The 22,546-nt window shown below is 39.9% G+C and overlaps 2 protein-coding genes across 4 annotated transcripts in view; both read left to right on the top strand.

Moving 5' to 3' along the window:
• NRK (Nik related kinase) overlaps nucleotides 1–20,737 on the top strand; it is a 124,958-nt gene extending 104,221 nt beyond the window's left edge. For 2 of the 3 annotated variants that reach the window (XM_035891972.1, XM_035891973.1), the window contains 6 exons: nucleotides 792–926; nucleotides 2,994–3,094; nucleotides 3,626–3,775; nucleotides 7,100–7,259; nucleotides 16,037–16,176; nucleotides 16,982–20,737. In XM_035891972.1, coding sequence (XP_035747865.1) covers nucleotides 792–926; nucleotides 2,994–3,094; nucleotides 3,626–3,775; nucleotides 7,100–7,259; nucleotides 16,037–16,176; nucleotides 16,982–17,065 — 770 coding nt within the window. In that variant the 3' untranslated portion in view covers nucleotides 17,066–20,737. The remainder of the gene's footprint in view (nucleotides 1–791; nucleotides 927–2,993; nucleotides 3,095–3,625; nucleotides 3,776–7,099; nucleotides 7,260–16,036; nucleotides 16,177–16,981) is intronic. The other variant, XM_035891971.1, reaches the window with a different exon arrangement.
• A 346-nt stretch (nucleotides 20,738–21,083) lies between these two features.
• The window catches only part of RADX (RPA1 related single stranded DNA binding protein, X-linked), a 30,391-nt gene continuing 28,928 nt past the window's right edge, over nucleotides 21,084–22,546 (top strand). The window contains exon 1 of the mRNA XM_035891958.1: nucleotides 21,084–21,176. Coding sequence (XP_035747851.1) covers nucleotides 21,084–21,176 — 93 coding nt within the window. The remainder of the gene's footprint in view (nucleotides 21,177–22,546) is intronic.

The following is a 22,546-nucleotide window of genomic DNA, read 5'->3' as shown; positions in this document are numbered from 1 at the left end:
ACTGGAATGGGCTGCCCAGGGAAGTGGCCGAGTCCCCATCCCTGGAAGGATTTAAAAGATGTGTAGATGAGGTGCTTAGGGACATGGTTTAGTGATGGGATGGCAGTGTTAGGTTAACGGTTGGACTTGATCTTAAAAGCCTTTTCCAACCTAAACCATTCTATGAGCTGTTTGTCCCATATTGCCAGGTCCAGTTTCATATGTAGCACACTCCTCCTCTTTCAGACTAGCCTGCGATCCCAGGCTGCTGTTGACTGTATGCGCTTACAAACCAATGCAAAAGAAAAGACTGACTGAGATGAAAGATGACAAAATAATTCTCACTTGGAAAGGCATCCGAAAGAAAATAGCTACTTGTAATGAAGATTGTCAGTTAATTAGAACTAAATGAGTTACTTATTCAAAATGGCTGTTGTAGGCCCTACCTGTGTTCCTTCCTTCACATCAAAGAATAAATGCCAGATAGTGTGATTATTTCTGATAATACATGCATCTATAATTTTTTGGTCTGAGGGAAGAATTTTAGTCAGGTGTGAAAACCTTGCATGAAGCTTGAATTGCAGGTAAGCGCAACACATGCCAAATACCATAGGACTGCTCGTGTTCAGTCCCCTCCTGCGTGTCCCTGTCACACAGGGCTTTTCTTGCGTGCTGCTGGACTCCTCTCGCTTTGACAAGGCACAGAGACCCGCTGTCCTCAAGGTCACAAAACTCTGGCTTTTTGTAAGTGTGCGAGAGTTTGTACTTCGGTGAGTTAAAGTGTTATGTCTGTCTTTTTTTCCAAATCCTAGGGAAGAAGAATAAGTTGAGGGTATATTACTTATCGTGGCTGAGAAATAAAATTTTGCGCAATGATCCAGAGGTGGAGAAGCGGCAAGGCTGGGTATCTGTGGGTGACCTGGAAGGCTGCGTACACTACAAAGTCGGTAAGGAATTTTTGTTTTTTCCTCAAAGGCCTGCTTAGTCATCCTTTTGCGTCTCGCAACACCAGCGTTTTTCTTCAGCTCTGTTTCAGGATTGTATTGTGCTGAATATCTCTGAATTCTTTCAAACCTCCTTGTTTTACATGGCAGATGCTTTGCTCCCTGCTGTTCCAGGTAGCATCTCTTCCTGCAGCAGTTACTGGATGATGTTGTGGGTATTTGCTGTGGTGGCTGGAAGAAGGGAGTGCCAGCCCTGCTCTGTTGCTCAGTCAGTGGTTTAGAAGTTCTGTAGTTACTTAAGGTTTTAATTAGACTGATGTTTTCCACCTCCATGCCATTCAGCTTCCCTCCTCGCCCTGAGTAACTGCTAAGAAACTGGACTAGTAAAGTGCTAGTAAGTCATATTTGTAGGATGTCCATAGGTAGATCAGATTGGATGTGCTACAGCTCATCCCTGTCTCTAGATTGTGAAAGACCTGAATATACCTTTGTTTAAACTTAAATGCTGGAAATGGTACTGTAGCAGTTGAAAAAATATCTTGCTTTTATTTGGCTTTCAAGCAGTTCATTCCTGAAGATGAACATCAGTATTGTGATAGTTCCTGTCATTTAACTGCACGAGAGGGTGGGATGTACAGCGCAAGTTTTGCTTTGGTGCAAGATGGTAAATGAAGGTGGCACTTTTTTCGAAGTCAGACAGAGAAATGGTATAGAGGAGTGTAGGAGGCAGCGAGGTGGCTGCTCTCATGAATACTTTGCTTGACTTTTTTTTTTTTTTTTTTTTTTTCTTTTATATCGGCTTTAGAAGTGGGAAGGGATAAATCCAAGGAAGAATGTGAAACAGAAACAGATGTGTGTTGTTACTTTACGATTATAACCAAGCACCCACGTATTCCACTTCAGTTGCTCATGTTTGGGTTTGGTGGTGTTTTTTTGGTTTTTTTTTTTTTAAAAAAAGTTACCCTAAAATTAGGCAAACATTTGGTAAGAGCTTCTGTGTTTACACATGACAAGCCACTCCTACTTCTGTGACAAAACAGTTGCTGTTGTTTTCCTCTTGACGAATCTTCTTGTATCTTGACCTTGCTTTTACAGCCATTTGTCCAGGTAGAAGAAGGAAAGGATGTGCTGTTCTGCATTTTGGTGGAGCTTGGGGTTTTTTTTCTTTCTCTACCTATGTGAGATTTTCCTGACCAGTGCCCATCCTTAGCCACTCTTCATGCCTCTGCTATGTGTTTGGCCAGTGTGTACGGCTCCTTTTGCAAGCAGCAGGGGCTGAGCAAGCCCTCCTCCCACAGAACACAAACCTCACTTCAGTAGCGTAACACCTGCATCTTTTAAAAATCCCTGCCAAGCAGACACTGAATATAAAATAAAGGATGAGCGCATTGGGATGCGACACCCTAGCATTCTGTTTCCAAAGCAAATACTTGTCTCTGGCAGAGTGAAGACACAATGTACAAAGAAGCCTGAATTTTCAATGCATGATTCTTTGTTTATTCTCACTGGGCCCAACATGACCTTAATCACCTTAGAGAAATTGCTCGTCTCTTAAATGCTTACTCATCTCAGAAACACGGGAGTCCTTCACCCCCACAAGCACGTGGGGATTTAACCCCACACATGAACAGGGAAATGAAAATTCATCCTGCAGAGTGTAACAGAATTGTTCAGCCAACAAGCGCCGTTTCTCCAAAAGTACCTTATTCACAACCAGCAACGTTGGTGTGTGTTCCCACTTAAAAAATAAAGTAGCTTGGCTTACCTGCAGGGTCAAGACCTTTTTCTCTGACTAGTAAGGTACATCTTTTTTTTCATAGATATATGAAGAGCAATATATAAATGTTGTTAACAGTCATCTGGCTTTACTGAGAATAAATGAACTGTAGGTTTTCAGTCAAGGTATTGTCACTGGTGATATTAAACATTGATATCCAGGATCCATTAGTCTCCCTTGCTGGATAATGTCTACATCTACAAGTAGTCCATTGAAATTATTTCATGTGATGAGGTGGTCTTTGATTTAAGTGTCTGTCTGGTACCTAAGGAATTGTTCTTCTTGTATTACAGTAAAATATGAGAGAATCAAATTCCTTGTAATTGCTTTGAAAAACTCAGTGGAGGTTTATGCTTGGGCTCCAAAGCCTTATCACAAATTCATGGCTTTTAAGGTAAGTGAAACTTCACTTTGGTTCAGATGTCTGACTGTCTCTCATCTACTCTTTGCTTTTGCTTTTTGTTGCTTTGTATAACGTTTATTTCTAGTTAAAGATAAAATGAGTATTCTTTTAAAGAAAATGTAGCTCATTTGACATACATTGGACATGACAGGCATAAAACTGTTGGTCATGATTCTGTTAGATGCGAATAACTTGTTCTGGTGCTGTGCCAAAATGTACATTTGAGTTCACAAAGTTGATGCCGATTTCCCTAAAAAGAGGAGGAAATTGAATGTGAATGGTACTCAGCCTAATTTTTGCCTAGTCCATTTCTAGAATCTGGATTTTTTTCAAAACACAAGTGAATTATCCAGCTCTCCTTGCAGCTCAGTGGATGATGGATGCTTAGCTCCTTAAGCATAACATCCGATTTAACAAAAATAGATGTCTAACTTTGAGTTTTGAAAATTCTTAAGATGATATATCTAGATCTGTAAACCAACAGCTTTATTGTGTTATGTAGTGATTTTTTTCTTTTTCCAGTCCTTTACCTCACTTCATCACAAACCACTGTCAGTTGACCTGACCGTTGAAAATGGACAAAGATTAAAAGTCATATATGGCTCACTAGTAGGCTTTCACGCTATTGATGTGGACTCTGGATCTGTGTATGACCTGTACCTTCCAACACACGTAAGATACTCCAAAAAATTACATAAATGCCTATGTTCTTTGGACTGTATATCGATGATGGTCAGGCTAAGAGTTGTGCTGTATTTCAAAAGACAGGGTAAGAGAATAGTTATTATATACTAGCTAATAGAAACCCACTTTTCAATTGCTTTTATAACACTGAATTTCAGTTAAAAGGATTTTATCACATTTAGAAAGTAAATTTTAACGGTTTAATGTCAGAAAGCGTGTTGTATGGACAGTACTATTTTTAATTGATTTATCCTGGAAATTTAGGACTTCTTAAGCAATCAAAGACACAATAATATCTACATGAATTTAAGTGACTTTTACAGTTTGCCTCTGTGCTTTTCAATCTTGCTGACAAGCCGATTAAATTATGACTGAATTGAGCTGAAATTTGGCCTGAATTAGAAAAAGGCTGTTGCAACATACTTTAATCTCGATCCACTGCAAGCGTGTTACCCTTGCAGCAGCGAGTACCTGTAGCTCGAGGAGCCAGGTATCCATGTGCACCCAGGAGTAATCTCAATTTCTTCACCCTGGAGCAAAGTTGCATTTGTTTCACTTGATTACAGATCCAGGCTCCGTGTGCAAAATGTGAGTTGCCTTTCAGTCATGACTTTGCAGAAGCCCAACTTCCAGACTAAATAAACGTGGTGATCTTCTTACCATTTAGCTCCCATGAAATCAGTCCTTAAATTCAAAAGAATTTTTACATTTTCCTGAGGATTTTCTCATTAGATTGTTAAGAAGTTGGTATGAAGATGCTGATTTCAGGTTGATGTGTACGTACTGCACTGTGCATCTGTTCACTGAGGTGATGGTGATCACTAAATTCCTGCTTAAATTCAGATAACAGCAAAGTAATTCCCCTGCAGAAGTGAATGACTGGCACGGGGCTGTCCAATACGAAGCCTGTGCTGTAGTTTTAATCTTTTTTTGTTTGTTTGCTTATTTTTTAGCTGTTCTAGATATTTCTTTTCAAAGCTGTGAGTCCCACAAGGCCAGAGAAACTTGTGGGCTTAGGTCCAGAGAACTAGCAGGTTCCCATGGCTCCAGTCTGATGGGAGGCTCCTGGCAAGGAGACTTCTGTGCACACTTGAAAACCTCCCTGAAGTCAACAGAGCTCCACCAGGGCAGAGGGTTAGCTGATCCGGGTGCCGTGGCCTCCTTGTATCCCAAGGCAACGTGTCCCAAAGTTACGCTCAGGAGGTCTGAAGAAACCGCATCCCAGAGCTGCATGATCTGCATGTTGCAGCCTATGCCTTGAACCCTTTTATTTTTTAACTTCTTTTTCTCCGCTCTCAGCCCCACGTTTTCAAACCACATGAAAACCCATGCCTCCCATGTGAGCCACTTGATCACTCTGCTGCCCTGACAAGTGACAGCCTTCAAATTCTGTCAGACCTGTGTTTCTGTTGGACAGAATGCTTGAGGATGGCTGTTAAGTTTATAAACCTCTCTTAATTAAGAAGTAACTTTTCTAGCTGTTCAGAACAAACTGTTGAATTGCCTGCTAAAAGCCTGTACTGTTTGTTTCTGTGTTGGGTTTTTTAAGGGACTTAATATTTGTTTTGTTAGAGGGTTTATTTAATCTGACAATTAGTAGCGTTGTTAACTATGCAACTATGAACAATTCACATCAGTTTGTAAATCTAAGCATGGTGCCTGCGTATGGTCCCTGGAAGCTGGTTGCTAAGCAAGGTGAATAATGACTTGTCAAAAAGATCATTAGCATAATTGTCCAAGATAAGAAAGGCAAAGAAAAAAAGTGAACCTTCGTAGAGGCTTTAGTTTTTCAACAGGCTGCAAATATAATTATGTACCTGATGAGAGAGATTTCCCAGGTGACTATCCTGAATATGTGGGGCACCTTTAAGACTGACTCCATTCGTGTGTGCTCTTCAACCAAAAGTTAGTACGTACTAAAAATATATTTTCCCTTTAGAGTCTTAGACCTGAAATAAATCTGCTGCTACAGTGGCTCTATCTTTTTTCGGTATTTTATTATTTTAAAGAGCATCCGCTAGAACTGGATACTTCTCTCAAGGAGCTTTGTGGTGGCAACAGACCAGACTTTAACAGGCTGACTTAGATACTCTTGCTTTCTGGTGGCCTCTTTTCCTGGTTCCCCACCTCTTTCTTCATCTCTTACCTGCTTCGATCGCTCATGCGAGTACCAAGGCAACGCATTAAAATTGCTCTGCGACTCTGGATACCTGTTCTAGTGTTACGGATAGTTGTTGCGGAGGCACGGAGTCAAGTGGTTGGCCTGAGTGTATTCAGTTTGGCAAGTACAGCTTCAGTGCTTCTTTTACTGTTCATTGTGCCCTTATGGTGTGCATAAATGTATGTGCTTGAAGAAAAAGAAAAGATCTGTGTGTTGCTGGCTTGTGAAAATGATGTAGAAACTCCAGTCATATGCTTCCTATAAAAATATTAATTTTAGTTGTTTAATTTACTATTTAACATCCTGGTTTGAGTAGCGCTTTAAACAAGGAAATGCTTTGTTACTGTTTTTTAAGGCTGTCTTCTTTTTCTTTCAAAAACACTTTCATGAACCCCCACCTTCATGGTTGTATACTTAGACTTTTTTTTTTTCTTCTCACTTGGGACATGTTGGCTTCTGGGAGAGATTCTAGTGCATTGAACAGCTGTTAAAATAATTTGTGTGAGCGAAATGCGCTGTTCCTGTGGCATGCAGAAGCTGTATGCTCAACAGCAGCTACATGGGGGAACTATTTTTAGTGAAGGATGTGGGAAGGGAAGGACAGAGAGCGGCTTGTATTTGAAAGGTCCAGGTAACTTTGAACTTGCTGTAAATATTGTTAAAAGTACAGGTTTTAGCTTGTGAGGGGGGATAGGGAAATATCATGGAAAGTGAAAGCACTGATTACCTGGCAGGTGGAAGCTTTTGTCCTTCCTCCGTCTTCTGAAAGAATTGTGAATTCAAATTTATTTCACCCTTCTCCTATTTATATAACGCAAGTGTTTTGTGAGCAAGTAAGTAAATATTATTGTGTCTCAGTGGCTCCATGGCTTCTTGAAACCAATTAATACTGGTAAATATAAAGTGAAATAGGGACCGTTGATCTGTTTGCAATCCAACAGTAGGTTTGCAAGGGGGGAGGAGGGGAGGCCGCCTGTTCCGGAGGCTCGCTAGCAGGCTACGCGGCCTTGCTGAGAACAGGCATTTCTTTCACTTTCCATGAGCCGTGAGCTAGCTCTTTTCATTGCTCTCAGCAACTGATGTAGCTACTCAGATTGATGTAGTCGCCAACATTGCAGTCCGATATAAATCTTAGTAAAATGTGATTCTAGATCCAGGGGACCATTCGCCCACATGCCATTATTATCCTCCCGAATACCAGCGGAATGGAGCTCTTACTCACCTATGAAGATGAAGGCATCTACATTGATATATACGGGCATTTCACAAAGGAGACCGTTCTACAGTGGGGAGAAATGCCAGCATCTGTAGGTATGTATGAAAAATAGCACTTTATTAAATACAAAATTCTGCTGCATGAAGCCTGACTTCTTTAGAGGTTTGTATCCATATGAAAGTGGTTGTATGGCACATAAAGCAACTTTGGGGCAAACCAGATGCGTAAGCAGATTTGTGTATGTTTGTGTTAAGACAACCCATGATTGCGATGGGGTCTTCACATTTGGATCACAGTTTGTGTTCTTGTCACGCTGTTCATTGCATCATCCCTTGACTATACAGCCCGACTTCACTGAGAAGGCAGCTTACCACCAGTTTTCACAGAGAGAATTGGAGGGAAACAAGGTGTTCTTGTTCCCTGCTTCGATTGTTCGTAGCCTATAGCGTTTCATGTAAAAAAATCACAACTATGGAGAGGTCAGTTACTGAAGAGGTCTGCAACTGCTGTCAATTTTATCACTTTAAATTCACAGTGCTGCCAGCCCAGGGTATTTCTAACAGATTCTCAATCTCTCCATGCTTGCAGTTGGCTTTGTAGGAGGAGATTCTGCTTGTATTGTAGCCAGGACAGCTGCTTGTTTCACCTTCCCCAGAGGGCTTCAAGTTAACAGTGTGGGGAAAACCAAGAACAACACAGGCAGAGTTTTGTTTTTATTATTTGTTGCTTTTAATTTCTTTTCTGGCTCACTCCCATTCTTCTGCATCTTAAAACAAACATACCAACAAACAAAAAAGCCCAAGACACTTAGATTGTACAGGAGCGTAGTATTAGCTTGGCAGAAACTGGATGCACCAGTGAAAAATTGAGATGTTCACCTTTCTCCTTTCACCTCTAGCTGGGTAGTTTTAGGAAAAGTCCATTAAAATCAGTAGAATAACACCCTTGAGTAAAGGCCAGGTTTGACATTTGTGGAAGGTTTTCTACAGTACTGAGGGCAAGAAGCCTGCCTCTGGAACACAAATCGTTACAACTTATTTTCTGCACTGTTTCAGTAAAATTCAGCAATAGAACTGTTTCAGTTTCAAAAAACAGATATAAGGTTATAAGCTAACTGTGTAGCATTTCCTTCCCTTCACTGAATAGCCCTATTTCAAATTTCAGCCCATATTGAATTTGGGCGTAATGAAAATGTATCAAGTCAATTCTCCATTTTTCATTGGAGTATCTGATGGTCTTTGGTATGTTGAAATTTTACATCACCTCTGAATTAATGTTAGAAACACCATAAGAAATAATCAATAATCAAAAAGCAATTACGCAGCCAGTATGAATGTAATTGGAAGCTGCACTGATAATACTATCCAAAGGAGACAGAAGCTCTCAAGCAGCACGTTGTTACGGGCCGTGCTTCCTTAGACCTTACTAGAAGTAGCAAGCTTACTTAACACAAACATTTTTTTCAAACTGTAATGTTTTATCCACCTTATGGTGTGCATATAATATGATTTTCATAAATATTTAAACTCTCCTTTGTTTTCCCACATGTACTTCATTGGTTAGAACTCCTTTTTCCTGCCTTGGGAAGAAACAATTTTAAAATCAGCTGCATTTATATAAGTGTCCCGCCAGAGATTAACCCTAATCTCATGGTTCATACTTTTTAAACCACGAATGTTATTTGTAACTATTACAGGCTTTTCTAGTTGTGTTATTCTTACTATACGCTGTCCTGAAGAGTCACTGTTACCAGATAGCATTTCTAAGACAGATGATATATAAAGAACAAAGGGTTTTCTAACATCCTGCTTTAAAAAGCGGATGTTGCAAGAAGGGTTGCATAGATCTATGACTCCTACTTGGAAATCTGCAGTTTGTGTCACTGGGCGCTGGTTGCTCTCAAAGCTTTTTCATGTAATCTAGATAAAGTTTGCAGGAGTGCCTCAGAAGCAGACCAGAGAGAGCTTAAGTCCTTCTGCCTAATGCTGCTGAAAGTACTGAATCATCAAACCCACAGATAGGAGAGAGAGGTTTGTAAAGCATTCTTGGAGCCTGGAAATCACACCGCCTTAACTTCAGTAAAAAATTCCATGCAGGTATCCAGCTGGCGTTGAAGTGCATAAAGCTTCACCACTTTGGACCAGCTGAGTATGTGATCTTTTGTGCCAGTTTTAATTACTCTGCTTTAAACATCCTTTGGTATACATCTGGCTAGGCATAATATTCTCAATTTCTCAAGGTTGATGACATCTTAAGAGAAGGAATGCCATTTGGACATTTGCCTTTCCACGTGCTCACGCAGCTATTTCTCCCGTTCTTCAGCACACCGTTGTGATGATCATTTGCTATCAATATGAAATTGCCTAAGCATTTTTGTTACAGTATTGTAGGGCAGTTAAACAGGAAGAGGATGGAGAAGATGCTTCCGAGGGTGGCATCCTGTCTGGTGAATTTTCCTATATAGAAGTTAGGAGTCTCGTCTGTGGGCGTAGTTTAGATTTTCTCTGTAGTAGTCTAGAGAGATGGGCGCCACCAGATGGGAAGGCGGTGCCCATCCAGGGACAGGTAGCTAGGACAGGTATAGTGAAACGTCCTGCCGAGGAAGCAGAGGGCGAGTTAGGTTACATGTTTTGGGTGGTAAGGTTAGGAGAGCTGAGTAAACAGCTAGCATTTTGTATAACTTCTCCCAGCACTCAGAAAGCATGACTGTAGGTTTTCTCTGGAAGGAAAGGTGTCTGTCTCCATCCATCTGTCTCTTCCGTTGTTTATACTCCTGCAGATTCCACAGCTGAAGGGAGGCAGTCTCCAAACAGCCCCCCTCAGTTGTCATTTGGAAGTTTTCCAATATGTTAGCTTGAGAACCCTTGCGTTTCTGCGGCTGCTGCAGCACTTCTGGTGTCTCAGAAATTGATTTCTTTGGAACAGAAATTGTCAATCTTTGTGATGTGGTACCAGATTAATTTGACTTCGATTGGAATCACGTTTCCACTAAAACCAAATTAACCCAACCTATAACTCAACACACAACTCAAACTTTAAGCAGAGCTCTGTTAACTATAATTTTTAATTGTTTCCCACTAGCTCCTATCAATTTTCTTGATCTTTTGAAATGCTTGTCTCCAGACAAAAACATTAGCTGTTACGAGAGAAGTGTGAAGAACTGTGTTATTTGCATGGCCAAACTTAGGGGGAACTTGAAAGTTTCATAAAAGATCCCATTTTCCTGGAATTCCCAGGCCCGTTTCAGACCTCCTGAAGTCTATATGAGCTTATCTCAAAATTTTCACTCTGTGTTTCAGAGATAGAAGGGTCTTGTGTTAACCTCAGGGTGCTCTCTAGTCATGCTTTGCTCATCTCTTGATTTCTTTAAACAATTATTTTGAAAGAAAACTTTTGTAATTGGTGAGAATATCTTGACTACAAAAAATAAAAAATAGTTTGTACTATAATTGATGGATTTAGGGCAGGTAATCTAAATATAGCTTACTCTCATAGTCTTTAAGTTGGGACCTCTGTGACTGATGTGTTAATAAGAAACCGGAGAGAGGAAACTCAAATCCCTTGGGAAATTAAAATTGTCAAAGTACTCTATCTATGTTTAATCTGAAAGATATTTCACACATGTAGGGCTAAATACAAACAATAGCTGTAATATTTTCTTTCTATAAAACAGGATTAAAAAAAAGGTTTAAGAAACATCAAGTTAATAAGATTTGGGAGCACATTTGACCTTTTGTGTGAGTAATGAGTTACAGGATGTAGTCTTAGAGGGTTGGCACAAAACTGGATATTCCCAGAGTGGGGCACCAATAAAAGTCCTTATTTCCTTTGCTGTGTACATATTAGAAGCAAAAACGATGTTATGTAGAGAAAAGAAGTAAAAACAATGTTACATAGAGAAACAGACAGTGTTACCAGAAGGTGGCTGAATTACTGCCTCAGTGCTCTACCAACATACTCGCCAGTTCTTCAAATAGTTGCTGTCCTGCTCATGCACAGAAAATGCCTGCTCATATCCAAACGATTCCTGTTGGTCAGCTCTCCTGCACACCTTTTCCCCAGGAAACAGCAAAACCAAGCAGCCTGTCACCCCAGATACATTTCTGGGTCGGGTTATCAGTTCTACTGGAATAATTGCAAAGGAGTGAGCAACAACTGGGAGCAGAGAAGCTTTGGAACAGAGATGCATAGGCATATACATGTTTAGAAAAAAAGCTTTTTAGTCATAAATTTATTCCCAGCTTGCTTGGGGTGGTTAGGGAGCTATGTTAGCCCTTTTTCCAGTGCAATCTGACCAAAACATACAGCAGAAAAACACCTGCTTTCCATGGCCAGTTTCTTAATTTGTCCGTTTGTGACCTTATTCAGCCTTAGGTTCTCTTTCATTTTGACTCTCTAGCCTCTCCTTTAGTAAAAGTTCTCCACAGCTGTGACCAGATGAAGAAAAATACCCATTTTTATCCAGGTAACATAAATAATAGCAGTAGAAGTATTCAACAGAATTGCACAAGAGAAGTTACTGACTCCTTCCTCTGTTTTCCTGTCCAAAATTGCTTACCTTTGGGGGCAGTTAAGTTTTAAAGCATGGTCAACAGACAGAAGTACATGCAAGTAGCTCATCAGTCCCTAATCAGTGATCAGCAGCACCACTGGAGAGCCTGAGGCTGGGTTTCAGTGGGAACAAGCTTTGCTACATCACAGGACACTGTTGGTATCTCTGTGGGTTATTTCCATTCCCAATCCTTAACGTGTATGTCTCCTTTCCATTTGTCTAAAAATAAACAAACAAACATGCTTTCCCCAAAGAGTGGGGAACCAATGAAAGTTGTGATTTCATGGAGTGTGCTGGGTTTGACTGAAGGGCCAAAGAAGGGTTCTGTAGAAGTGTACTCAGTTTTAAGATCTGTATGGTCTCTAACAGCTGGTATCTTTTACTGTCAGCAAAATCATCACTGGATATTCTCCTTCTAATGTTCGTGCCCAGCTGCATACTTGCCTGAAGCAATTTTTTCAAACGCATACAAAAGCAAAATTCAGTAGCTTTTTTGCATTGCATTTCACCTATGCACATGCTGTCTCCAAAACAGAATTCAGTAAAGTGGAATACGTTCTTTTCCCCTGTGAAATGGAGTTTGATATCATGACTCGGGCACGCAAAAGTGGGTCAGACTCTTAATTCATCTTCCGTTTGTTCACTTCGAACTTCTTGGTTTATCTGGAATCTGTTGCCTGGGGGATTTTTGGAGTCTCCATCACTAGAGGTCTTCAAGGTCAGGTTAGACAAACAACTGTCAAAAGTGATACTGATGTGGCACAGAGATACGGATGGCAAAGAAGCTGCATTAAGGTCCTTTTCTGCCCTATTTCTGTAACACTAATCAGAAAAGCCCGATTTTATGATATTTTGCTAAAAGCTGACCTGATTCTGCTCTCACGCAGAGGTCAATTGGGAATAACTGCTTAGGGCAGTGAGCCAAATTCAGTACATGAGATCAGAGAAGGGATTGTTGAAGGGAAGGACTTTAAAAAAAAGAAAAGAAAGGTTAAGAAGGGAAGTGAGATTGTAGCAGTGCCTGGGTTCAGTGCTACCAAGTGCACTTGTCTCATTCAGCCTGCGAGTATGCCACTGGTGTGAGACTGAGATCATTAGCTCATGTCAGTGACACATCATAGAAGTTAATGGATCCAATATGGCTCACTAGTTTCTTTCACCTTTCCTATCTCCCCCAACCATTTCCCCGTGAAGCAGTCACTTTCCTGAATGGGGGCTCTACTCAACTTAATGTTCATACACAGTGTAAACAGGAAATACCAAGTCTCGCCCCAAGTTCAGAATGTTGCTAATGCTTTCACGATGTTACGAAACCGCTTTTGAGCTCACTTTGCTATACTGAATTTATGGCATATATTCTTTGATGTCCAGGGAGTAATGCTGGTGTAAATGGTGTAACAAGAAGCATAGGTCATGCACAATTGCAGGTCTTTTAAGATATGTGGTAATTTGGGTGAAGCAGGGGAGCTTCAGGTAATTCTTGAATAACTTTGTACATCCAGTGTGTTAAGCAATATTCGCACATCAGTCTCAGTCAGTATGTGCCTCTTCTGCTGAGCTACTGTCCAAAGGACCAGAGTGGCTGTCCAAGTCTAGGGTTGCTAGAAATCGGTACAATCGTACATTGTGTGTAATATAAACACCCTTATATGTTGTCAGCTGGAAGCATAGGATATTTTTATCTAAAGCTTGTTGAGGTGGAAAGCAGACTCGAAATAACTATTCCTAAGTTGCTAGCAGTGTATAGGAGCTTTTGTTCTAGAGTAAGACAACTTTATTCTGAGTATCTAATCTTCTCTCAATACATTTCACATTAAACACTTGTAAGTGCTCCCTCATGGAAGATCATCAAGACCTCAGTACTGACCTTTGAATTCACAACTTCCTATCCTCCAAATTAATTTCCATGTGCAGATAAATCCTTATAACTGGACAACCCCACAAATGGTATAATGGGGCCTTTTTGTTGGCATGTTATTCCACAGATGCAATTTGAGAAAACTTTTTTAGTCTGCTACAAGAATGAGTTTTTGTGCTACTTGGACTGCAGCTGATATTTGCCATTGCCAGTTGACAAGTTCTCAGTATCTTGGCCAGCCAAGCATCAGTGGCTGAACTTGGTATATGTGTTTTATTATGTTCCTACTGTAATACTGCTTGGAGATCAGGTCTCTTCTGAACATAGCAGTAGTGGTCCAGTCATCCAGGGCCTTCTACCCCTTTCTTGCAACAAAGCCTAATTAAGCTGTTACTGAGAGCTGCAAGGATACTATCAAACTGAAATCTGCCAAAGGCGTGGATACAGACATAGCAAGATTGACAATTTGAGTGCAGATTTCATGTAGTAGAAGAGATAAGGAGACTTATGAGTGGATTAGGTCTTTGTTGCTGGACCTATATGATCTATACTAAACAGCATAGCCACAGAATGCTTTCATGCTGTTTATATATATGCACCTGCCTCGCTGTCCCACCCCCCAGAACCCAGTGTGCCTCTGTCTCTGCTGTGTTCAAAAGCAAAGTTTGAAAAGGTTAATGTGGTGTCAGATGTTACAAAAAATAGCGAATGTCTGAGTATTGTATCATTTTTATCTTCTTCACTCCATGTGTGATCTGTGCCTGCCTTTTTAGATACTTACTGCATATTGCATGGCTGCTGCCCTGGTGCTCATCATGTTACTGCTGCAGTGATTCAGAAATATTAATACAGTCTTCCTTGCAGTCCTCCTCGCAGCCTACAGGAATAGTGCTCTGTTGTACAGCCTAGTAACTGAAGCATGAAGAAAAGATTTAAAAATTTGTTTTGATTTTTAAAAAATACCCCTCCCCCCTTCTCTTCTCCCACTTACCCTCAGTTGCTCACTGCTGTTTTGCTTTTCAGACGGAATGGTTTCTTCCTCTTTCCACATGACTGGGGTACTGGGAAAGAATTTTCTTGCTCTCAGCTCTAGTGGCAGGGAAGCTTTCAGTGTCCACAAAGAATAACTGAAAGGAAAGTATCCCAAACAGATTTAGGGGAAATTCATAGACTTTGAGGGAACTAAAATCCCAGCATTGTAGCTAAACCACATGTTTCCGAGGAGGTATAATTTTCATACACTTGTTCTGACAAGAATTACAAAGCAAGGATTCCAAGTTAATATTAAATCAGCAACTGCTAGAAGGATATGCAGGCACTCAGGCATATTGCCTTTATTTTCTGCTGTCCTTCTGAAGTAGGATCACAGGCTGTTGCTTCCTATATCAGTGTGTACTGCAAGTTTAATTTTTAGACAAAAATGTAAATCAACATGGAAGGTTTTAAGGAACAGACGTTGCTTGCACTGATAATGTAGGGCAGGCAAGCACTGTCCACTGGAGCTAAAAACCAGTCAAATGCACGCATTCCCTCTACATCATGTCAGAACAGCAGAATTCTTGGACTAATGAAATAACAGTTCATAGCTGAGCAAGAAGAACAATTTCTGAGCATTGACTATCAGTAGAGCATAACTAATGTGTTTTTACCTTGGAAGCCCATACATGCAGTAATCAGAGGGCTTCCATTGAAACTGTGCCTAATTTGAAATCAGTCGTGTTAACTCCTTTATCACCATTCCAATTTCTCATCTACTTGCCAGATTTAAAGGGAGTAACATAGTAAGCTTCCACAGTGCTGGAGTATCTTCTTTTGGTTTTGGAGATATTGCATGTAACCAGCGATGGGAAGACAGTAGCTAAGGACACCAAATTAATCATGCTGTAGTCTCAGATGGAGCTGAACTCCATAGTAAATACAAATCCAACTTCCTAATGGGAAGGTAGAGAGAAGACAGAGTCAAGTCTTTTCTTGGACACGTACATTGAAAGGATGAGAGGCAAACTGGGCACAAGTTGCACCGAAAGAAATTCCAATTAGGTATTAGGAAGAAATTTTTAACCTTGAAAGTAGTGATGCATTGCAGCAGTTTCAGAGAAGTTGTGAAATACCCATCAAAACATGTCTGGACAAGCTCCCGAGTAACCTTGTCTAATTGGGCTTTGGGGGGGGGGGGGTTTAAAAAAAATGCCCTTCAGAGATTTCCTTCAACCTTTTGTGACTCTAAAATAGACAACAGGAGCATACTTAAGATTTATGTCTAAAGTCCAAAATAAGTCTGAGAGGAGAAACTGAAATTTAGTTACTGTTCCCAAGGCTTTTTGTGTAAACTTAAAATACAAATAAATCAGAATATATTGTTATCAAAGAGAAATGCTTCAAATCCATATTGATATAAATGAGGCAACGATCAGTCTGTTAAATAGTATAAATTTTTTTTCTTTCTTTTTTTTTTTTCTTAGCTTACCTTCAATCTAATCAGGTCATGGGCTGGGGAGAGAAGGCGATTGAACTACGCTCTGTGGAAACAGGAAATCTGGAAGGAGTATTTATGCACAAGAAAGCACAGAAGCTAAAGTTTCTATGTGAAAGAAATGACAAGGTACAGAGATGACTACAGCATGGTGATTTAGCAAAGATGAGTAATAGTTCAGTATGACACTAAGACCATTTTATTTTTGTAACTTTGTTTTTACATTGGTTATTTTTTACCTTAGTATAACTTCCCCATTCAAAGCAAATGTAGTCACTGACCCCACAAAGCACTCACTGTGGATATGCCACACTTTCACACCACCCTATTTTAGCCACCTCTGATCTAACTCCTATTCCACCCAGCCTTAACTAATACCAGAGGTGATAACAAACACAGCCATTGCTAACTGGCCAGACTCCAGCACAAGAGGTGTAGTGGGGAGGGCTAGTGAGCCAGCCCTGATTAAATGCCCAACTACAGGACTGCCTCTCTTGGGATACTGAAATTACAGGCAATTCGGAGCAGCCATCAGGGAAAGAAACCCCAATGTTCTAATGTTTGAGATACGGCAGGCACTAGAGTATGGATATGATTTCTTGCATATAACAGTTATTGATAAATGTTCTGTGAAACCTGCTTAGTCCCGCTGATGTATTTAGAAAAGTGGGGCCCCAAAACTGTTTAGATGAATTGATTATTTTAAAATGTTCTCTTATGTCTTCCCAAATACGAAAAGAAAGGTAGTAAAAAAAATATCCAAGTTGTACCATAAGCATGGTTTCACTTTAAAAAGTTTATCGTGGGATTAAAATTGAATTGTGATTATATATATCCTTGTATTTGGGACTGTGGCATTCTCTGATTTCCGGTACGGGTAAAAATATTCTCATAAATGTGAACTGACAGTAGCATTTTTTTTTTCCCTTTCAAGGTGTTCTTTGCGTCTGTACAGTCAGGAGGCAGCAGTCAAATATACTTTATGACTCTTGGTCAAAATGTACTATTCAACTGGTAAATCACATCAAAATGAAGGATGCTTTGAAATTCACTGTAGGTAGCAGTGTAAAATGCTTGGAGGTAATATACACAAATTTGCACTTTTTACCTACAAACATTTTGTCATTATTAACTTAGAAAAATTCATATTCTTTCAGTTTGGAAAGAATTCCGTTTTCCTGTCAAAAGTATTGCAAACATGTTTAGTTTGTCTTCTAAAATATGCTGCAAATCAAGATTTTATTCATGGTGTTAGAACAACTTTAATGAAGAATGTAGCCTATATAAGAAGCTCCTGTACCCTGAAAAGTGTACGGTTTCATTTTCACAGATGATGTACTGTTGTTATCTTGAACTGAAATCTCTTTCTTTTTTGAACAGCAACATCTGTAGGTAGATATAAAAACACAAACAAGTTGGGTGACAAACTGGAATCTATTTTGAATTGGGTTTTGGCTTGTTTTGCATTTTTAAGCAAGCTGTTAAGAATTTCACCAAGACTCACTTGTCCAAGTCTTAAAATCAGTGGAAGAGCAACTGTTCATGATGGGGCCTAATGCAGATTTGGGACGCTTGAGGGATCATGTCCTGTGCTAGGCAGATAGATAGGTGCATTTCAGTGCAGAGCTGTAAAAGCAGCTATTTCTAGACGCGTGCCCCATCTGGCAGATTGTACAAAATGCAGGGGACAGACTTCATGTTTCTCACGGGGCTGGATGCCTGAGCCCCTAGACACAGTTACTGTAGAATGTATTTGTAAAAATAGTTTAAATAGTAGTTTGTCAAAATCATATATGCATAAAGCATTATGGACCTGAACCTGTAACTTCTATTCAAACAGGGGACCCGCACTCATGTGAGTTGATTTAAAGGCACTACCCATGTATATAAGGGCACAGGATCAGGCACCTTCTTTTCTTCCCTTCTTGCTCTTTCAGCATCAAGGCTTTGTGTAGTTGTGTGTAAATATAATCTTTCTACGATGGATGTTAAGATTAACAAATGTATTCTTAATATAGTTACGAAAATAGCCAAAGAGTTAATCTATTATAAATGGAAAATATAAATAATTTCAGGTGCTTTCTATGCTAATTACAACTAAATAAAGCTGCATCCACTAGTGTTATTGGTGCCAGTGTTTCTGCATAAACTCTGTTCTCAGGGGCTTGTAACTTGGCCATAAAACTATACAGATATAATATATGTATTACATGTAATCATATACTATGATTAAATTTTGGGTTTAATGCAATCCTCATTTAGCTGATTTTTGGATGTGCTTTGAAAATGTAAAGCATCAAATGTATACAAAAGAGCTCATTCCAGACATGATACAGTATGGATGATGCTGTAGGCAAAAGTGAAATCACTAGTTACAGTTTTTCAAAATAGATATTTTTTACTTGAAATATGTGATACTGAAAGGTGCAGGGAAAGTGTGTTGGAATATCTGGTCGTCTACCTCAAGGCTGATGATTCAAAGTTGACTAAGAAGGGGAGAAATAAAGTTGTTAAAACTGGTAGCTGGTTTGTGCAGTATGTCAGGTTAAGTTAGTGTTAGCAGTCATGCTGTGACTGACAGGTGCTCAGATTGCAACCATCAGCTCCAGAACTGGTATCCTTGTATATGTCAGCAGAGAATCAAACCAGGGGCTAATCACCCTTCCCCGGGTTGGCACCTCAGCTGCTGCAGGCAGATCAGAGATGCCTACGCTGTTGCTGTCTATGTTCTTTGGCTATGTGGAGGACTGCACTTTCCAAAATTATTAACCTAGCACTTTTCACGAGCACTAGCTTATCTCAAAATGTGTAGTGGTTTTTATGAAGTATTTTCCTTTTAAATGTTTTACTTTACAGAAAAATAAGCCTAAGGCCATACTAAAAAAATATGTGCAGTTAAATTTGCAAAGTGGCTCTTAACGTATGCAAGTAATGAGCTTGAGTGCAGACTGGAAATCTGAATGGTATACTGTGCTCAGGCAGAGCTGTGTATAAACAGGGTGTCTCTGTCTATTTGCAGTCATGTTGCTACCTGTTGCCAATGCTAGGGCTGGGGCAAATCATCAAAACATGGCTTGGCTCCCTATGCTACTGAACACTGGGGCTTGTTTTGTTCAACTTTCACCAAAAAAACCCCAAACCCAACCCAAAACCAAACAAACCCAAACCTGTAACAGAAATTAAAGTTACAATGACAGGCAAAAAAAAATAATGTGCAGACAATCACAAATACAACTTACTTGCTTTTGACTTAAAAGTCGGAGAGACTGTGAAGAAAGAACGGCTTTCACTTTGTACCCAGTAGGTGTGCAAAACCTGCTTGCAAAACTGCTCGTGCTATAAGCAGTGATCCAGCCTGCCCTATAGTATTTTTTAAAGTGTGCTCATCTCAGCAGCCTCTGCATTACATGGGACACACGTGAATTCTTTTCCCTCTCCCACTTTGGTGCCACAGGTAGGAGGCAGATTTTTCCTGATGCCAGGCCCTAGTTAAAAATAATTTAGCAGAGAACAGTGGGAATTTAGAATAACCCGTATCAACAGATTAAAGAAGCAAATGTGGTCAAGCTTGTTTAATGTTATTGTAACAGAAAAGTGTGACAGTAAGTTGACACACTGTGAAGATGTTCAGCTCCAAACCAAGAGGGGAGAAAAGAAAGGCAAGTTCAAGAGAGGGAATGTGCACTTTACATTGAGATTTTAATTTTTCATTCCGTTTCCTTCTATTAGCTCTCTCTTCTTTCCAGCTATGATTCAAGGCAGTGGGTTGGATTTTCATCTGTCATTCTATATGTAAAACCACTGGATTTATTGGGGTTACATCCATGTGTAAATGTGGAAAGAATGAGGCCCTTAGAGGTGAATACTTTTAAAGGATTTAGAAGTGGTATCGCAAATAGCAATAGCAACTGGATGCAACAAGACGACTGTGGCATTTTCTCTTTATCAAGAGAAAATCAGAATGGTTGAAGATGAGAAAGAGCCCAGAGATGTTGAGAAGAGTAACAGAAGAGAATGGAAGTGAATGAAGAGGAGTGAAAAAAGCTGAAGAAAATAAGTAGGAGTAGCCAAATGGGAGGGAGTGGATGTCTGCTGTAGGACGAATAAAAACGGGTTAAGGAAATGTTAAGGAAAAGAAAGTAACCAAAGAAATGGAAAGGGATCTGGAGTGAGCAGCTGATCTGAACCCTGAATGAGAGAGTGTTCTGAGTAATTGTTCAGCTCAAAACAAGAGTTCAAAGGCTGGAAGAAAAAAAAATTCCAGAGACCGAAGTTTATCCTGACATAAATTTAACTATGCAAAATGCATATCAGATTTGTAGTTTCATTTTGTGAGGTGTTTCTCTAGCTGTACCCTTTCACTAACTTTTAAAACCAAGAAGTGAACTGCTTAACAATGTGTTTTTCTAGTGACATAACTTTGATGTGAACAAGTGCTATAGGGGCAGAAGGTTAAGGACCCACATCAGTAATCCTTTGGTACATGCAGTATCCTGATGGCAGGTGGTGCTCCTAATGTTTGTTATATTTGCCAAATAAGATTGTGCTAACTGCAGCAAGATAGTATTGTATGTGCCTGCTTTCATTTTAGGACTGGTAAAGTCTCTTCTGCAGCCTGAACCTTGACATGTCTTTAAAACCTGGGAACAACGCAAGCTATGTACTGTACATTATGTATTGTTCCCTAATGTTGAAATTGTACAACTGAAACAGTAATAAAAAATACTCTGAAAATCAAAACTAGTATTGTGCTTGAAAAATTCCATTATATTGGCATAAAGTATTGTAAAAAAACATAGAAAGCTTTGATACTGTTTTCCAAACCCAGTCAGTATCCCTAGGGAAACATCCACATCTGCCTGTAGAGATAAAATGAATGTATTTCTTTGTAGGGGATAAAGAAGTTGAGGTGACGGTGTGAGAGTTCAGCCTAGACAGAGCAGTGGTAAGGGTGACAGCCAGCGCTGTGCTGCTAATGAGCCTCACAAGTGAACTTCTGTGCTTCTGCCTTTCTCTTTACACAAATACCCAGTGGGATGAGGGCAGTGGAACCAGAGCAAAATGACAGCTTGCAGTCATTGACGCTACAGAAACTGGCTTTTATGCATGTGTATCAGCCCGAACGCCAGGTTAGCCCAACTCACTTTTTCTTAGGTATGCTCATGCAGTCTTTGTTGCCGCATATAAAATGTATTGCTGTACATAAAGTGTGATAGCACACTGTAGCTTTACCACTTATGAGTAAGAATTAGGAAATTTCCCATTTATGCCAGTGTGCACTATGGCACTCATCTATGTGCCTACTAAGTAAAATTGAACTTGCTTGCAATAAAATAAAATTAGTCTTTCACTGATCATCCTTGCTCATGATCCTCTCCTGCTCCCAATCCTGAGTTGTTCAATTAAAATACTATTAAGAAAACAGAAGGTTGTAAATTGCTAGAAACTGAACCAACTTGGAGACACGGGAGCCTCCATCCATAGACTGATTCATCTGATACGGCTTCTGGCACACAAGCAGATCAAGGAAGAGGGGCGGAGTGGACTCCAAAATGACATTCTGACATCAAACATATAAGACAAGGCCTCAACTCGCCCTTTCTTAAGGTGGCAGCCAGGATCAAGCAAATACATCATTTACTTAAGTCCTCTCCTCCTCCACACACCCCCCCCCTTCATTCCAGCCCTATATACTTTGAAGTCCGCACCTTTTTTGTGTTGTACATTCTGTAAAGGTGCTGCACAAAAATCAGCGTATCGGTGCCAAAAGGCAATAGCAAGATGGCCACTAGATTTTATCCAACATAAGAAAGCAGCTGTTTCTTTAGAATCTGCCAGGTAACCAAAAAAGCCAGGATGGGGAGGCATGAATTGGCAGGCACTAATAAGGAACATACAGAATTCCTCTCTCCCTGGCAGAAACTGCCCCACCCTAAGAACCCTTCACACTTACTGTGACTTGCCAGTAGAATTGCCCTGATGAAGTTGTATTATCCGTGTTGCACCTAAAGGTGTAGATAAAACATTTACATCTCGCCACATCTTGCAAACAAAACAATGCCAGTCCAAAGTGAAAGCATTTAGGGGTTTGTCTCATAACAGGAAAAACAAAAATACCTTCTTTAATTTACAACTATTTGCCAAACAGTAGAGCTAGGCAGTAAAATACAGCTACACACACTCTGCAAGTTACATAATATATCAAACAAACTGTAAATAGCTTTGTATTATCTATTGCTATTGGCACTCAAATGAAATGGCATTTTAATTTTAGCTTTGTTTTACGTTTAAAAGTAGTTTGTTTCATGGTACCAAATTGCTCTGAAAGGAAATTGTTTCTCCAAAGACCATCATAAAAGCTAGCTCACAAGTTCAGTTCCATGTTTAGACAGCTGTGTTTAAGTTAAATGAAACATGAGCAAACCTGCAATCTATATAAAAGAGTTCTACAGCTTCTAAAACCTGCGCAATAAATAAAGGTACCACATAATAAAAGTGT

The sequence above is a fragment of the Egretta garzetta genome, unplaced genomic scaffold, assembly GCF_000687185.1.
Source record: "Egretta garzetta isolate BGI_Z169 unplaced genomic scaffold, ASM68718v1 scaffold53, whole genome shotgun sequence".
Taxonomy (NCBI): Eukaryota; Metazoa; Chordata; class Aves; order Pelecaniformes; family Ardeidae; genus Egretta; species Egretta garzetta.
This window is presented reverse-complemented; position numbering and strand designations above follow the sequence as displayed.